This window comes from Dendropsophus ebraccatus, chromosome 5, assembly GCF_027789765.1.
Source record: "Dendropsophus ebraccatus isolate aDenEbr1 chromosome 5, aDenEbr1.pat, whole genome shotgun sequence".
In the NCBI taxonomy this organism is placed as follows: Eukaryota; Metazoa; Chordata; class Amphibia; order Anura; family Hylidae; genus Dendropsophus; species Dendropsophus ebraccatus.
Genome location: NC_091458.1, coordinates 14,574,876 through 14,593,430, shown reverse-complemented (window position 1 = coordinate 14,593,430; position 18,555 = coordinate 14,574,876). Strand labels below are relative to the sequence as shown.

Genomic DNA, 18,555 nt, shown 5'->3' with positions numbered 1-18,555 from the left:
ACCCACCCTAACTGTGCTCTGGGTGCAGCCAAAGGGGATTCTGGCCTTGTTATTTCCTATTCACAGAAGAGGGGCTAAGAAGCTGATTGCTGGGGATCACAATCAATCCTGAGAATACAATCGCCCTGTGATGAATGCTGTTATCCCATATCCCATATACAGGGTATACCAAGTCCAGGTGAAAATACCCCTTTGGGCGATGTTCACACACTGTAATGCTTTCTGAAACCTACGCCCATAGTGGTCATTGAACACAACGGCCGCAGGTTTCAGAATGCATTAATCTCTATTGAATTTAATAGAACAGCCGTTGTTTTACACACTACGTAGTGAACGGCCGTTGTAGTACGGCAACACAAAAATAATTGACGTCAATTATTCTCAACCATTGTTTGATAATTGACAATTCACACACTGTGCAGCCGTCATGTCAGTCGTAGTGTGAATGAAAGTCAATGGTTAATTGATTTTCATTAACACCCATACTGCCTGTAGACTTCAAGGGGTTTAAATTATTGTTCCTAAGGCTGATATTGCATACTCACTTTTAAACACTGAAAACAACGGACATTGTTTTACATTGTGTGAACAAGGCGTTTACTCACCTTCTACTGTCACAGTGTCAGCTCCTCATCTCGGCACAAGGACCTTTCTGCTTAGTTAATCATTGGCTGCAGCAATGGTCCACCTCAGCCATCGATTGGTTGAGCACACAGGTCCTTGTGTCAACACCAACACAAAGTAGTACTGTCTTATGGGGACCACAGTGATTTAGAAAAAAAATAATTCTCTGGGATACCCTTCTATGAGTAGAATAAAAATGACAGACAGAAAAAACATATTTAAACGTGGAGACTATGACCCCTAACAAACTCTAGCAGTGCTTGAGAAAAATGCTTTAAAATTACTTCCTATAAGGAAAACAGGTTTTATTTTTTTCCTAAATTCTTAGAAAAACAATTTCAGTATAAAAATACAAATGTTACATCAATTTGTACATCTTAAACTTTTTGCCTCTCTCTAACTTGGCTAGTCCATCCTAGTTGACCCTCCGGTAATGCAGTCTACCAACACAAATTCCTAATGTGCGCCTAAGATCTACCCTCCAAATTCCAATAACCAGATAAAATACTCTGTACCCGACCCAGGTACAGATCTGAAATATTCATATTTAGCCAAAAACCTTGGGATATCCTCTCAGGTCTCATTTATTTCATGCACGTTCTTCATGTTAAAATACTGATCATCCTTCCTTCTACCAAACCTTTGTAGAAATCCAATTTTTTCACACATTAATATTAATGCATATTTTACATTCTGAAAAACGTCATGTAAGGGCAGTGCCGAAACCATATGAAAAACCATTGACCATTTACAACAAATGTATTGGACCTATAAACAAAATGGCATCAAACGTCTTCCGCGATTTCTGAACGTGGAGACACGGACTGGAACTTAACGTCATTTACGACCATCTTCATGTACATGTCCACCATTACATCCAAATCGTGTTTGGAGTCATAGCTTATATTGACCAAGGCCAGCTGACTGGACCTTTGCTCCACGGGTGTGCTCTCCAAATAGCACTTCAGGCGCTTTCGTCCGCTTTCTAATTTCTCGTTTTCGACTTTAAAATCGGGTAAAATGCACAAAACCTTAAGAAGGGCGTAAACGTTGGGAAAGAATTTGATATCTGGAAGGTGAAGAGACTCGAAGATATTGGATGGGAGCTCAACATCTTTGCTTCTGTGTTTCCATTTGACACGCCAACAGTGAAGTTCTGCGGAGAGTGTTTCGGGGCTGGGGAGGTCGTATTTATATAAGTCTGTATTATGTTCTTCACTGGTGCTGAATTTGAGCTGACCCATGACAGACGGAACAAGAGATAAGCATTTGAGGGCTTTCAGATGCTGTTCAGAAAAGACATCCTTCAGACCTTGAATAATGTGCTGGATAGTTGGCACGCTAAGGGCTTCTTTATAAAAGTTTTCCGAAGTTAGGTCCGGCTGCAAGTTCATTTGCTGCATTCTACGGAACCGACCAGGAAGCTTTACAGGGATATCAATCTTAGCTGCAAGGTTGGTTGCCTCCTCGAACCAAAACTCATGATAGACTTCGATGTTCTCCATGACTTCATTCAAGGCGTGTAAGACTGCCGTCAAGCTGTTGGCTGCAGAAAATACATCGGAGGTCAATCCTTGTAAGTTCTTTCCGAAAGCTCGAGTAAACGAGAGGGCATTTTTCAGTATGACAACGGTGGCAACAAAGTCAAAATCCGTCAAGGCACTTGACAGTACAAAAGCACGGCCGGTTATTCTTGTATTCCATCGAAAGGAGTTATCACAGGCTATTTTATCCAAGCAGATAACCAACGCGTGAAGGAGGGTCACTACAATCTCAAAGGTGTCGTGTCTGCTTGTCCACTCCGACCTCAAGATTTCCTTGAGTTCATTGCCTTTCTCAATATTGTCCATGTAAAGACTAGTGATGGTATTATCCAGCTCATACTGTGAGCTGGGTGACTTACTAAAGAATAAATAAATGTCTTCCAAGGTACCTAATACTACTGAAACTCCACTGATGGGTATGGATTTGGCCAACCATATATTCAAGGAACATGAAGAACACAGAGTATAAGTAGCCTGTGGACACTTCTGTAACAGCCGCGACGCTACCACTTTCATTTTAGGAGAGAGTCTACTAGAAGCAATATAGGACTGCCCGCGGCAATATTCTAGATTTAGTTTCCACTTTTCTGTGATAGTTGTTATGAAGTTCATGGCTATGATTTCTGCCTCCTCCTCGCAAGGAAGAAAACCAACAAACTCTTCGTGGAGGTTGTTGGCGTCGTCTATGTGCCGGATGAAAATGGGCATGTGTTCTTCTCCGGCCAAGTCAACCGCGTCTTCCACAATAATGGAAAAGAACTGGGAGTTCCGTATGTCCCGCATGACCTCCTCTCTTATGCAGCTTTCGCAAACTTCCAGGATCTGTTCCTGCTGAAACCGAGGGCAGTATTCCTCATTGACGGCAAGCATTTCAAATCTCCTCCTCAGAACTTCGTCCCCGGAATTGATTCGATACTCGAGAAGAGCCTGGAAGTTGTCTGGGAAGTAAACTCCATCCTGATCTTTTACGTTACGTCCTTCCAATGAAACATTCTGCTTCCCCATCAGTAGCACAATCTCAAACAGGGACTTGATGTAGTCCTTTGTATACCTCTCTTCATCAGTCATGGCTGCACTCTCCTCAGAATCGTCGATTTCGATCTGAATTTCCACATCGTTGTTATTGGATTGATGGTTTTCTTGCAAAGGGACGGCGGCGGCTTCCACTAAAAACAAAAAGAAAAAACTTGCTTTACTACACAGAAATTACACATGATAAATGAGTAAATTTTGAGTACACCTTTGTGAATATTTTTGTCTTTCAAAACTCAAGCAACATAAGACTCAACATACTAGTCTTTGTGTGTTTTAATTGGTATTTACACTCCTTCCCCAGCTTCGTGGACCCTCCTCCGGGCCACAGCTGATCCTGCAACTGCCGGCCGACACTTTCCCCAGATTGCAGCTGTTTCTTCCCGCCACGGGGAACAGCTCCTCCAGCCTACCCAAGATGCTGGCACCCATCTCCAGGCCGCTAACAGTCCGGAGATAGGTGGCGGAACCTGGAGCAGCCCCGGGAAAACATTGTTCAGTGGCTGCAGGATCAGCTGTGGGGAGGGCAGCCAGGGCTTTTCCTTGCATCGTGGAGAAGCAAAGGCAGCACGGCAAGTTCAAACTGTTGGCCGCTCCTGCCTTTTTCTCTGCCTCCGCTGTGGGGAACACCTGTTTAGAAGGGAGATTTCAGTCATTATGAAGAGAATCCCCACTCCTGTAACAGTTCCTGAACACTAGGGATGGTCCGAACCAAGTTCGGTTCGGGTTCGTACGAACCTGAACTCTCAGTAATGATTCCCGCTGTCTGCCCGCTCCGTGCAGCGGGCGGATCCAGCGGGAGGACCGTCTGGAAAACTGGGATATAGCCATAGGCTGTATCCCAGTTTTCCAGGCGGTCCTCCCGCTGTATCCGCCCGCTGCACGGAGCGGGCAGACAGCGGGAATCTGATGCCGAACCTTGGAGGGTTCGGACCATCCCTACTGAACACCTCATTATAGAGGAGCTGTCACCCACCTACTCGGATGGCACTATTAGCAGTATACAGGTGTCCTATGGTGGCTTTTGCCAGAAGAGGAGCCCAACTTTGGGTCTTAAGCATAAGCAAAAAAATAAATAAAAAAGGGCGACACAAAGATATGTATTACAAGTGTGTGCACGGACATGTAGATTACAGGAATTATTCTAAACAGAGGTTATAACCATGCTGCTCGGTGAGGACCCCCGCCAATCACAAGAACAGAGGTCTCTTGTCCCCCAAGTCTACGGGATTTCTGAATACATTACAGATTCCCAGTATTATGCTGCCCCTGTAGCCAGATTCCCTAGGTTCACCAGCTGGTCGCAATATATTGATTTTTGGACCCCCATCGCCGGAGCTAAAACAGCAGGAATCGGTCAAGTGACCAGAGAGGCCTCATTATTGGGGCTGCAGAAGACAAGTATACTGATTCCCCCCACAAAAAAAAGTTATATTTATATATTATACACACACACAAAAAAAAAGTACACGGCACACAGGAGTAAGAATGTAATGTGAAAAGCCGGGTGCAAGCAAGCATGCCGGGGGTCCACCAGGCAAAAGCGTATATACTTGCACAAAGGCTGCAGCACTCCGATAGGTAGTGAGATTTTTCACTACCTATCGGAGTGCTGCAGCCTTTGTGCAAGTAGATTTTATAATATATATATATATTTTATTTTTTTAATGGCCCTACAGAGTTCAGGAATGATTGGCATTCAGAGGCCACAGTAGACAGACAATAGGTCACTTGTTACCAGCTGAATGGTTTATTTTGAAACCAGGTGTTTCCCTTCCAGGCCGCTTTACTTTTAGGAAATTCACCAATTATTAAGTACCCGGACAACAGACTTCCTTCAGTGTTTTTTTTTTTTTTTCGCTTTTCCATCACTGTAGCTGGAGAAGTTCTATAATAGAAAGGTATTATGATAGTGCTAGGGGTAAGTGCTAGGGGTAGAGATAGGCAATCTGCCTATGGAGTTTGATTTCTCCTCAATAAATCTGGTCTCTCTGAGGTCTCTTGTATGCAACAAGACTTCACTCCTAGGAGACTCTGCTTTTGTTTGTGATTTTGCTTACAATACGGTTTAAAAATCCTGTTAAAGTGATTCTGTCACGTCAGCCCATAGACAGGTCTACAGCGAGTTCCCCTGCTAAGCCGGAAATTTGGGTCTCTTTAGATACCATCGTGCAATAAGACCGTACTGCACTTGACCACTATGGGATCCAATATTGCTGAGGGTTCATCCATCTGGACCCCACTAATCCTGAGAACACCCCTTAGTGAATGGAGCGCAGCTGAGCGCTCACCCACACATTCTCTATTGGGCCACTAAACGCTTTTCTCGTTTTTGGGATCAGAGGGGGTCTGGATTAAGGCTGAGTTCACACTACGCTTTTGCAATCCATTTTTTTTCTTTTTTTTTCCAAAAAACGAATGAAAAACAGATGCAAAAAAAAACTGATCAAAACGGATCAGTTTTTTTTCTTTTTAATGGATAAAAAACATTTTTGTGTCCATAAAAAAAAAACTGATCTGTTTTGATCCTTTTTTCTTAATAATGGAAGTCAATGGAAAAACGGATGCACACAGTTGTTTTTTACAAAAAAAACGGATGAAAAAAAATGGATTGCAAAAACGTAGTGTGAACCCAGCCTAACCCAGCCCTGTCAGACTCTTGCCCAAGGGCTGCCACTATTTTTGGCCCAAAGAAATCCAGTGATCTCCTACAGCTGGCTCACTGATGCATTAAGCCCACTGAGAAAATCAAGCTGTTTCCTACAGTTGGCGTGCAAGCGTATATTGCCGCAGCCCATAGATCCCGACAGGCAGGAGGTCCACGTTACTGCTGTATGTACCCATAGGATACCAACATGTGCAGCAGTGATGTAGAAGCTTCCCTCTACCCTGCAGCAGCGCACACAACGCTTTATGTGAGATGGCAGAGGAAGGGGCAAGGTAAGGGTTAATAGTAGATGTGGGGAGGCTGGAGGGGGTTTGTGGGTTATCCGGCACTTAAAAACTTTTTATACTGTGATGTAGCGATAAGGAAAATAATAAAGAGCCTATTCTCCCCTTACTAAGCCCAATGTGCCCCTGCGGCAGCTCACTTTCCCCCACAGACCGCTGCCACTTCTGTGTTGACTCATTGTCAGTGACAGCTCGCTCAGCCAATCAATGACTGACGCTAGGGCGCCATCCAACTGCTTTAGCCACTAGGAATCAAATGCTGCCCGATCAGGTTTGGAGGAACCAAAGCGTGCTGGAGGTTAGCACCTCTCTTACCACAGCCAGCTCCTACTATGGAAGGAAAGGGTGCCAGAGCCGAACGTCCATTGGTGGAGAGGCACCACAGAGGGTTCCCATAATGGCTCTAGATTAGCACAACCATGTACTATATGGTGATGTATTCTCCAGAAAAGGTATTGTGTGATTATGGAGACCCACAGATTCAGGCACCATATGCAGATCCTGATGTGGATTTCACCTTTCTCATCTGTAAGAGTTAAAGGGATTGTTTCCAAAAATGTTTTTTCTTTCAAATGAACTGGTGCCAGAAAGTGCCAGAGATTTGTAATTTACTTCTAGTAAAAAAAAAGTTTTCCAGTACTTATCAGCTGCTGTATGTTCTGCAGGAAGTGGTGTATTCTCTCCAGTCTGACACAGTGCTCTCTGCTGCCACCTCTGTCCATGCCAGGAACTGTCCAGAGCAGCAGCAAATTCCCATAGAGAACCCCTCCTGCTCCGGACAGTTCCTGATATGGACAGAGGTGGCAGCAGAGAGCACTGTGTTAGACTGGAAAGAATACACCACTTCCTGTAGGACATACAGCAGCTGATAAGTACTGGATGACTGGAGATTTTTTTTTTTTTATAGAAGTAAATTACAAATCTCTGGTACTTTCTGGCACCAGATGATCTTAAAGAAAAACGTTTTGGTAAACAATCCCTTTAAAGGGGTACTCCAGCCCTGTAAAACTTTTAATATGTTGCTGCCCTGGTAAAGAGCATAACAAACATGCTTTTCTTACCTCTCTCCCTGCTATCCTCCTACAGCTTCTCCCGACTCCCGGCTAAACGGTCTTCACCTCCACTCATCTCATCAGTGACAGCCCACTCAGCCAATCACTGAGAGACAGGGACAGCATCACGGCCAGTGATTGGATGAGACGTCACTGCCGAGGGGAGTCCATCTTAGAAGTGGCATCCTTCAGCCGGAAGGCATAGGACATGGATGGGATACCCATGCTCCTCCAGCTGTTGCAAAACTACCCATCATGCGTGGACAACCAGCTTTGGCTGCCATGCATGATGGGAGTTGTAGTTCTGCAACAGATGGAGGGCCAAAGGTTCCCTAGGAGGACACCGGGGGAGCGTGGAGAGTTTAGAAAAACATGCTGGTTATTTTCTCCTCCAGGGCAACAACATATCCAAAGGACTGGAGCAAAACCTGCAACACTGCGGCCAAAGCTGAGGAAGAGAAACCCCGAGCCGCAATGGTCATCATCTCACTGTACACCAGAACAACACACAATAACGACAAATCGCAGCAACTCGGGGACGTGGAGTTTTGGTTTTATTTCTAAATAAAAGAAGAAATAATTTACAAAAGGTTCATTTTCTACAATACGAGAGCGGATCTTGTCCGTAGTGACTACCAGACGTTGTGCAGGACACATACTTGGGGCCCTATTACACGGGGCGATTATCGTGCAAAAAAAAATCGTAAAATTGTTCGAATTTAAATATTAATCGTTCTGTGTAATTGCAGGCAACAATGGAAAAACCGTTCATGTGTCGTTGATTTAGATCTGAACCTAAAATTATTGCTAGACGTTCGCTGTAATCCCGCATTTTTTTCACTAATCGTTCAGGGTAATTGCACATTGTTCATTGTTTTGCTGGGATCAGAAGGAATAAATGATCATAGTAACGATAGTAACCAACGACTATCGTCCTGTGTAATATGGTGAACGCTTTCAGGTTAACGATAATCTCGTTTGCGATCGCTTATCGATAGTCGTTAAAAATCGCTCCGTGTAATAGGACCCTTACACTGGTGCCACCATGTAACATACAGGATACATCAAGACCGATGTAATATAGTAAATAAGGTTGAAAGAAGACTAGAGTCCATCAGGTTCAACCTAGGGGAACCCTACTGCCAGATGCCGTATATCCAGCTGAACCAGGCTAATACTACTAAAATAAAAACGTGACTGCTGGTGCCCCCTCCCCATCTCTGTAAAATGGTAGCGCCCGCACCCCATTCCAGAGAAGTAACCACACAGGCACGGCAACTGGTCATCAGAAATATGGAAGAAACCGGGGCCCTTTCTCACTTTCAGGGGCCCTACTGGACAGACTTATGGTACATATTGTAAGGTCTGGGTCAGGAGACCCTTTTAGTAGCTATAATAGATAGAATTTTTTTCTGAACAATGGAAACCTGTTCCACTAGATGGAAAAAAAAAGTATATATATATATATATATATATATATATATATATATATATATTTATTTATTTATTTTTTTAGTAAGTACCAATATCCCTTGAGGAGACCCAACTAGTCCAGTAATGCTCCCTGGGAAAAGTATGCAAATTAGCTCACCTTCAGGTGGAAAAAAACGACTGTCTCTCTGCTACCACCTACAGGAATCTACCATACAGGTCAAACCAAGTGCCGGACATTAATTTACAGGTTATCTACCTATAGGGGGCGCCAAGAATTCTACTTTACATTAAAGGGGTAGTGCGGCGCTAAACATTTATTCACAAAATCACAACTTTGTAATGTATGTTATGTATGTGAATGGCCCCCTTCCCCGTGTTTCCCCTCACCCACGCTAGACCCAGAAGTGTGGTGCATTATACTTACCGCATTCGCGTTGACCCCCGGCCACCATCTTGTGACAATGACGTAGTCTTCGGGAGGACGGCAGAACCGCTCCATCCGTCCCTCATGCCGGCCCCCCTCTGCCGCGTCATCAGCAGCTCAGCCGCGATTGGCTGAGCATAATTGTGCTCAGCCAATCGCAGCTGGTGACGCGGCAGAGGGGGGCCGGCATGAGGGACGGATGGAGCGGTTCTGCCGTCCTCCCGAAGACTACGTCATTGTCACAAGATGGTGGCCGGGGGTTGACATGAATGTGGTAAGTATAATGCACTAACACTTCCGGGTCTAGCGTGGGTGGGTGTAGGGGGGGGGGCTGTCAATGGGGCCATTCACATACATTACAAAGTTGTATAACTTTGTAATGTGTGCTATTTTGTGAATAAAATGTTTACCGCCGCACTACCCCTTTAATAGGTGGATTAAAGGGGCTGTCCTATAAAGACAATTACTGCCCATAGACTCTATTAAAGCATATGCAGTTCACAGAAGGGGGTACCACTCTTGTGAGTCCTTTTTTTCAAGCAGGATACAGGATCAAGGTGCCATTCATTTCAGTGACTGGTATGTAATATGATCAGACCCAAGAATCCCTTTAAAGGGGTACTCCAGCAATTCTTTTTTTCTTTCAAATCATCTAGTTTCAGAAAGTTATATAGATTTGTAATTTACTTCTATTTATCCAGTCTTCCAGTACTTATCAGCTGCTGTATGTCCTACAGGAAGTGGTGTATTCTTTCCAGTCTGACACAGTGCTCTCTGCTGCCACCTCTGTCCAGATCAGGAACTGTCCAGAGCAGCAGCAAATAAAGTCAGTGCTTATAGATTTTCTCTTTTGTAATTTGTTCTTAAAAAAAACTAATAAAAACATTGAACCAGAAAACCTCTCCTCCTCTGAACAGTTGGAGACCACTGGTCTGGTGTTCAGGGTGAGGGGTGGTCTTGTTCGGAGACGTATGGCATCAGTTCCGGGCTGATTGTGGGGACGTGTCCTCGAGTGTTCTCGATATAACAGAAGATTACATTTGTGATGGCCGTTCTAAGGCTTGCTTGGTGGCTGTTGGGCACCTGAGCCAAGTATGGGACAAGACTTTGGGCAAAGTCCATGTGACTGTCTTCTCTGTCCTGCTCTTCTTCCTCTATTTCCAGTCCGTCTATACTGTGACCCGTTCCCTGATCGGAGTCGGTCATATAAGGAGCAGGCAGGACGGCTTCAGGCTGCATCTCTATGTAGTCTGGAGTGGAGGGCGGCTCTTCCTTGACACACACGATCCGTACATCTTTCTTCTCCTCCCCCAGATCCTCCTCCTCCTCCATTCCCTTGTTCTTACTCTTTGGCGTCCGCCGCTGGACGTCATTCCTAGAATAACATATTCACATTATTCCTATATCCGGTCATATAAGAGAATGAGAAACTCTGGTTAGACGTACTCATCCAGCACCATGACCGGCTGAAGGAATAGCAACTCCTGGAAGTGGGGGAACACCGCTTTCTCAGCACCAGGGGGCGACAATTCTTGACTTATCTGTTTATAAAGTTCCAGCCGGAATCTCCTTCAGCGATTGCCATTTGGTTTGCACCTCCCGGACTAAAACATAAAGACAAGGGTTTATGAATTTTTGTTTAGAGATTTCAGGGTTTTTTTTTTTAGCTTTGCAACCACATCCTGTGCTCTAGTTACCTCCAGAGCTGCAATCCTCAGTACAGAAATGCTCTGATGACGTGAAAAGCAATAGTGCTATGGTGTTGCTATACAACGCACAAAAAATTCTTTCAGATCAATTGGTGCCAACAAGTGCCAGAGATTTCTAATTTACTTCTATTAAAAAATCTCCAGTCTTCCAGTACCTATCAGCTGCTGTATGCCCTGCAGGAAGTGGTGTATTCTCTCCAGTCTGACACAGTGCTCTCTGCTGCCACCTCTGTCCATGTCAGGAACTGTCCAGAGCAGGACAGGTTTTCTATGGGGATTTGCTGCTGCTCTGGACAGTTCCTGACATGGACAGAGGTGGCAGCAGAGAGCACTGTGTCAGACTGGAAACAATACACCACTTCCTGCAGGACATACAGCAGCTGATGAGTACTTGGAGAATTAAGATTTTTTTATAGCAGTAAATAAAACATTTCTGGCACTTGCTGGGACCAGAAAAAAAGTTTTGGTGAACAACCCCTTTAATATCAGTTGGGCCACAGGCGGCCTGATAGGATTCCAGTAACACTACAGATCTTAGTAAACAAAGAAAAAATTTCTCTGTGCAGCTTTGGATGCGACTAGAGCACAAGGTTCTGCAGTATTATAAGTGGCCATGTTGCACCCACCTTTCATAGATCTCTGCTGCGGGTTCAGGTCCTTCCAGTCCATGAAGATTTGGGAGGAGATCTGGTTCCATATCTTGCTTCTCTTCCCTGAGTCATTATAGGCGCGGTGCTGGGGGTCGTACAGTTCAGGGTGCAGACGTACCAGCGCTATCAGGAGCTCAATATCAAGGAATGATTTTGACGCCATGAGGACACTGTGGTGTAATCCAAATACCATATCCGTTCCTGTATAAACAGGAAATAGGTGCGAGTGCGGCAATAAAACCCATCTTACTTAGGTTTTCCGATGCGTTTTAGTTGCGTACTGAGAAGCGTTAGTTTTAATAAAGTTTTTTTAATTTGAGCAATGATGTAAAGAGGACGGTACGGGGAGACATGTTAAAGGGGTTCTCCAGCACTACAGTCATTAGGATAGGACATCAATATCAGATATCACTGGACGTCACAATGGTTGATAAAGCGTCCCCATCGGGGGCCATTCACATGTCTGCAATATAATGTCTGTGCAAGGAATGTATACAGCCAACCGGACCTCGGCATGTCTTATTTTCAGAGGGATGCTTTATTTTAAGCTATCATGCAAATCCTCCACTTTGCCTTATTTTCGGAGGATGTCTTATTTTCCGGGAAACAGGGTAGTTCCCTAGTGGGCACGGAGAGCTGAGGAGGAAGGTATGGCTCTCACCCTTATCCTCAGCACTGTTCCCATGTTGTTAGTTGTGCCCGGTAAGCTGTGAGGAGCACTGGGGAGCATTAAGGGGGTAGGTGGATCGGCGTGGAGCACGGATCTGGTCCACCCGCAGGCCGGTCTCCTCCATTGATTATCATTAGAAGGGATGGGCCAGTCGGTCGCGGGAAGGGGGTGCAGAGTCCCACCCCTTCGTTGATAAGCATATGGGTGCGGGCAGATCGCAGCACCTCCAGCCACACACTGCCTATCATTTAGTCTATTACCCAAGCCTGTTATTTTAGTCTGTTATTTTTTCTCACCCCCATACGGATGCCTTATTGCTCTCCGTATAGTCCTACCCGGGGCAGTGAGGGCGTTGTCTAGCTTTCACAGGTTCTTACACTATACGTATGGATCAGCGTCTCCTCCTATAGACATAAACATTTTCTGCTTGGACCAGTGTTCAGGATGGAGATGCCAGACTCCTCTGGTGACGGCTTATCTCTATGAGAACAGAAAGATCGGGCAGCTGAAATCTAACATGCCCGATCCCAGACCACCATACATACAAGACAGAATGGGGACCATATATACACAGGATGGTAGCAGGGGGAAGAGCTCTACAGTCCGGGGTCACATGACGTGTCTATGACCATTGGGACTGTGTGTGCTGTGCATCAAAGAGGTCGTCTCACCAATGACACTGGTGGTATATATCGCTAACATATACCATCAAAGTCTGACAACTGGGGGTCCAGCCAGTCACTGTAAGAAAGAAAGAGCCGCACCAGATACTAGACTCTATCGGATCCATGACTATTAGATTTCCTTCCATGTGTTATTATTTTACTATGACTTTGACCTTTGTCCATTTATTATGCTGAAAAAGTGTGCCTGGTGCTGTAAATGTTATATATACAGTGTATACGAATAGCCGGAGTTATATACACAGTGTAAACCAATAGCCAGAGTTATATACACAGTGTAAACCAATAGCCGGAGTTATATACACAGTGTAAACCAATAGCCGGAGTTATATACACAGTGTAAACCAATAGCCGGAGTTATATACACAGTGTAAACCAATAGCCGGAGTTATATACACAGTGTAAACCAATAGCCAGAGTTATATACACAGTGTAAACCAATAGCCGGTGTTATATACACAGTGTAAACCAATAGCCGGAGTTATATACACAGTGTAAACCAATAGCCAGAGTTATATACACAGTGTAAACCAATAGCCGGTGTACATGTTATATACACAGTGTATACCAATAGCCGGTGTTATATACACAGTGTATACCAATAGCCGGTGTACATGTTATATACACAGTGTATACCAATAGCCGGGGTTATATACACAGTATACCAATAGCCGGTGTACATGTTATATACACAGTGTATACCAATAGCCAGTGTACATGTTATATACACAGTGTATACCAATAGCCAGTGTACATGTTATATACACAGTGTATACCAATAGCCAGTGTACATGTTATATACACAGTGTATACCAATAGCCAGTGTACATGTTATATACACAGTGTATACCAATAGCCAGTGTACATGTTATATACACAGTGTATACCAATAGCCGGGGTTATATACACAGTGTATACCAATAGCCGGTGTACATGTTATATACACAGTGTATACCAATAGCCGGGGTTATATACACAGTGTATACCAATAGCCAGTGTACATGTTATATACACAGTGTATACCAATAGCCAGTGTACATGTTATATACACAGTGTATACCAATAGCCAGTGTACATGTTATATACACAGTGTATACCAATAGCCGGTGTACAGGACTATTACGCTGGTAACCATTAGCGGTGAGGCTCCCGGTCCCATCTAAGTACTGATGAATAGGAGAGAAATAACTTACGTTTCCGTTCCTTTAATGTCCGTATTTCATCTTCGCTCTGAGGAGAGAAGGAATAAGATCAATGGGGGGAGAAGCATGAAGACGGTACAAGCTAGTAATGGACTACAGATGGGAGAGGACGGCTCCTGCCTCAGTTTACTAGACGCGCTCGGCCACGATCCCACATTGTTGCTTCGCAGGTGTTTAAGGACGAGCGGTTCACAAGACCAGAAACAATCCAATAGAAGCCGATTCATAGGGTCATGAACCCAAAGCCCCCCACGCAATCTAACCCAGATGTGTCATGTCCAGGGGTACGGTACATCACTGATGAGATCAGGCTGAGGTATGGAGATCCACAGGCAATGCATCATGGGAGAGAAGTATGCAGATTGGCTCTTCTCCACAGGAAGACAAATGTTTCTCTAGCACCACCTATAGGCTGTTACCCTGTAAGGCAACGTCCAGTCCCTCAACATGACGAGAGACATCAGCACCACCAGACGAGCCTCTGTAGGAGTCTGTGAGCTATATACTTTCCCATCATGCATTGCCTGTAAGATTCTGCATCACAGAAGGGCAGATCCGCCTTTGTGCCTTACCAGCTCCTTTATCCTCTTCCTGCGCCGGCCGGGGTTGCCCAGGTGACTGGTGAGGTCAAATATGGTGGGGATGGCGTTCTCCCGGAGTACCGTCCTGTATGGACTCTGAGGAGAGAGAGAAGACATTAGTGTTCTATGAGGGAGGACTGACTGCAGGTTCTATCTAATGTAATGGAGGTTACACAGTGAAGATCAGCTGATCCTCAGGCTGGGGTCACATCAGGGCGATATGCTGGCAAAATGTCACAACAGGATCATAAGGATCGAGCGTGTGTGCCTGTTTTACTTGAACTCAAAATTGTGGTCATTAAAGGGGTTGTTCACCAAAAAATGTTTTTCTTTCAAATGTCATAAACGGAAAAAAGCCAGCTTACCCCATCCACCGAGCTTCACAGCACGGGCTCACACTCCAACAGGTATCCTGAGTAGATGAGGAAAAGAAACGAGTCCAGCTCCCGGCAAGGTGGAATCAAGTGCGTTGTTTATTGTATCTCCGTCACCGTACACACGTGCGGCATGCCCCCAACTGAAGCCTACGCGTTTCGGCTGCTACACCGCAGCCTTAATCATGGCTATCCTCCACTAAGTTAGATCACAATAAATAGTTACCAGCCGGCGGGGGGGCAGGGCAGTGAACCGCCCACCTCTCTGACTGCATCTGCATCACCGCACAGCTGAGAACTAAATAAGTGCGATCAGCTTGTGGAGACAAAAGACTAGTGATTCATAATAGCAAAATACATCATAAAACACAGATCACACTAGTGTATGTGTAATATATACACCTTTGCCCCAAATGCCATACATGCTAGTGTGAATTCCTGTCTACCTGCTCAGCTGTTTAGCTTTCAGCACTGCTATACCAGTGTGAATTCCTGTCTCACCCCTAGCATAAGTATGGTCTTGTGCTCATATGTTGAGCATGTATGGCATTTGGGGCAAAGGTGTATATATTACACATACACTAGTGTGATCTGTGTTTTATGATGTATTTTGCTATTATGAATCACTAGTCTTTTGTCTCCACAAGCTGATCGCACTTATTTAGTTCTCAGCTGTGCGGTGATGCAGATGCAGTCAGAGAGGTGGGCGGTTCACTGCCCTGCCCCCCCGCCGGCTGGTAACTATTTATTGTGATCTAACTTAGTGGAGGATAGCCATGATTAAGGCTGCGGTGTAGCAGCCGAAACGCGTAGGCTTCAGTTGGGGGCATGCCGCACGTGTGTACGGTGACGGAGATACAATAAACAACGCACTTGATTCCACCTTGCCGGGAGCTGGACTCGTTTCTTTTCCGCATTTTCTTTCAAATGAACTGGTGTCAGAAATCTGTAAATTACTTCTGTTAAAATACCTCCAGTACTTATCAGCTGCTGAAGTCCTGCAGGAAGTGGTGTATTCTCTCCAGTCTGACACAGTGCTCTCTGCTGCCACCTCTGTCCATGTCAGGAACTGTCCAGAGCAGGAGAGGTTTTCTATGGGGATTTGCTGCTGCTCTGGACAGTTCCTGACATGGACAGAGCTGGCAGCAGAGAGCGCTGTCAGAGTGGAGAGAATACACCACTTCCTGCACGACACACAGCAGCTGATAAGTACTGGAGGACTGGAGATTTTGTAATAGCTGTAAATTACAAATCTCTGGAACCAGTTAATTTAAAAGAAATTTTTTTTTTTGTGAACAACCCCTTTAAGATCAACAGGGTATACAAAGTGTTACAGAGGGCACAGCCAATAGACCACACCCCTCTGTCCCCTCTTCCTCCAGACCCCTCTATAGCATCCTCTTTCTCTAGACCCCTCTACATTCTCCTCCTCCTCCAGACCCCTCTATATGTTACTGCTCCTCCTCCAGACTCCTCTATATGCTCCTCCTCCTCACCCCTCTACATGCTCTTCCTCCTCCAGATCCCTCCATATGCTCCTCCTCCTCTTCCAGACCCCTCCATATGCTCCTCCTCCTCCTCCAGACCCCTCCATATGCCCCTCCTCCTCCTCCACACCCCTCTATATGCTCCTCCTCCTCCACACCCCTCTATATGCTCCTCCTCCTCCAGACCCCTTGCAGAATGGTGCAGTTAAATACAAGAACACAACTCACTAGCGACAAGGGGAGGGGTCAGCGGATCTAATAATACCCCAAAGCTATATAATGTAATGGTCTGCAGTCTGGGGCTCTCCGGCTGCTCTTATAATGTGAGCAGGGAGAGAAGCATGTGACCCTATATATATATATATATATATATATATACACATATACACACACACAGTGGTGCCGTGGATTATGAGTATAATTTGTTCCAGGACCGCGCTTGTAATCCAAATCCACTCTTACACCAAAGCAAATTTTCCCATAAGAAATCATAGAAATACAGACAATTGGTTCCACACCCCAAATATAATGATTTATTATTCTGAATAACATATAAAACAGATGAAACATTCAGAAACAGCAGAATCTGTGATATTATAAGTTACTGTACAGTAATGGAGAGGATGGGAAACACAAGGACGGACAGAGACTGCAGGGAGCATGAAGGGATCAGCAGGGCAGATGTGGGCACATACATGCAGCACTCTCTGTCCGGGGAGAGAGGGGTTACAGCTATGGAGAGATTACCTCCACAGTCCTGTCCCCTGATGTAAGCCCCAGTCTGAGGTGTATCTGCTATGGAAGGTGAGGGAGACTTCCTGGGTCAGAGTACAGGGCTGTAGACCCCGCTATACAGGCCATGCCCCTCCTCCACTCGCACTCCTACCCAGTACAGGGAGCTCTTACACCAAAGCAACGCTCTTACAACAAGTCACAATTTTGAAAAACTGTGCGCTCTTAAACCAAAACGCTCTGAAACCAAGGTACTCTTTAACCAAGGTACCACTGTATATATATATATATATATATATATATATATATATATATATAATTTTATTTTTTTATGACAGCTCCTATTTAAACTACAACTCCCAGCAGGCTATGATTAGTCCATCAGGGCATGCTGGGCATTGTAGTCTCTAGCACAGATACTCACACTCCTGCAGATCATGGAGTCCTCGAAGTGCTGGGCGCACAGCCTGTAGTGCTTGTTCAGCTGGTCGGGGGTCTTGTCTTCCAGGTCGTATCGGCGACAGTTCTCCACCCACTTCTGGCATCTACAGAGATATAACAGGGAGATAAGAGGCGGAAACTGTCAGCAAGCTGATTGGGCTGCTCCTCTGACTGGGTCTCTATAGCAGTGCTCCCCAATCTGCTGCTGTTACTATACTACAACTCCCATCAGGCCTGTCTGCCACAGCTGGAGAGGCCCCGGGATAAGGAGCAGCGCCATCTAGCGTGCTGTGAGGGTATTACAGCCTCCTGCGGATTAGCCGCACATAGATAACCATGATAAGTAGCAGCGCCATCTAGCGTGCTGTGAGGGTATTACAGCCTCCTGCGGATTAGCCGCACACACATAACCAAGATACGGTGCAGTGCTGCGATGCGGTTTTCATCCGTTACCATAGCTCTATGGAGAGGCCTCACAGCGCCGTCCATCCAGCTGTGGCCAGGCCTAGTACTGCAGGCTGAGCGCCCTGGCCTCCTCAGTGTATATACCGGGGTATCCCCGCCCAGCTATACACATAGTAGGAGTAGCGCCCCCTACAGTCAGCGGCGGCTCTCACCGGCTCGGGTCCCGGGGGAACCTGAAGAACGCCAGGTCGGACTGTGTGCTCTTCCGGGTGCAGTTCGGGGCTGCGCAGAAATTCGGCATTTTCCTTATTTAACCGGAGGGGAAGCACCGGGATGACCCCGAATCCTCCCCTCACCAGGGGGCGCGCTGACTACCGGGAGGACAGAGAGGCCGCCGCGGCTCCACACTGCTGTGCGCGGCCTGGAGGAGTCACACACGCATCCCAGCAGGCACCGCGCGGCCGCTCTCACCACACACACCGCTCTATGGTGCGCCGCACAGTCAGCGCTGAGAGAAGGCCCTAAACCATAGAGATGAGTGCAGGGAGGGATAGAGCGG

The 18,555-nt window shown here is 45.7% G+C and overlaps 1 protein-coding gene across 1 annotated transcript; it reads right to left on the bottom strand.

The window, feature by feature from the left end:
* Nucleotides 1-908: 908 nt before the first annotated feature.
* Nucleotides 909-18,455, bottom strand: THAP12 (THAP domain containing 12). The gene is made up of 5 exons (XM_069969547.1): nt 18,209-18,455; nt 17,575-17,695; nt 14,549-14,653; nt 13,968-14,004; nt 909-3,334 (listed from the first exon to the last, which is right to left on the bottom strand). The coding sequence occupies exons 1-5, from the start codon at nt 18,295-18,297 to the stop codon at nt 1,410-1,412; spliced, it is 2,277 nt and encodes a 758-aa protein (XP_069825648.1). The 5' UTR covers nt 18,298-18,455; the 3' UTR covers nt 909-1,409.
* Nucleotides 18,456-18,555: the final 100 nt, after the last annotated feature.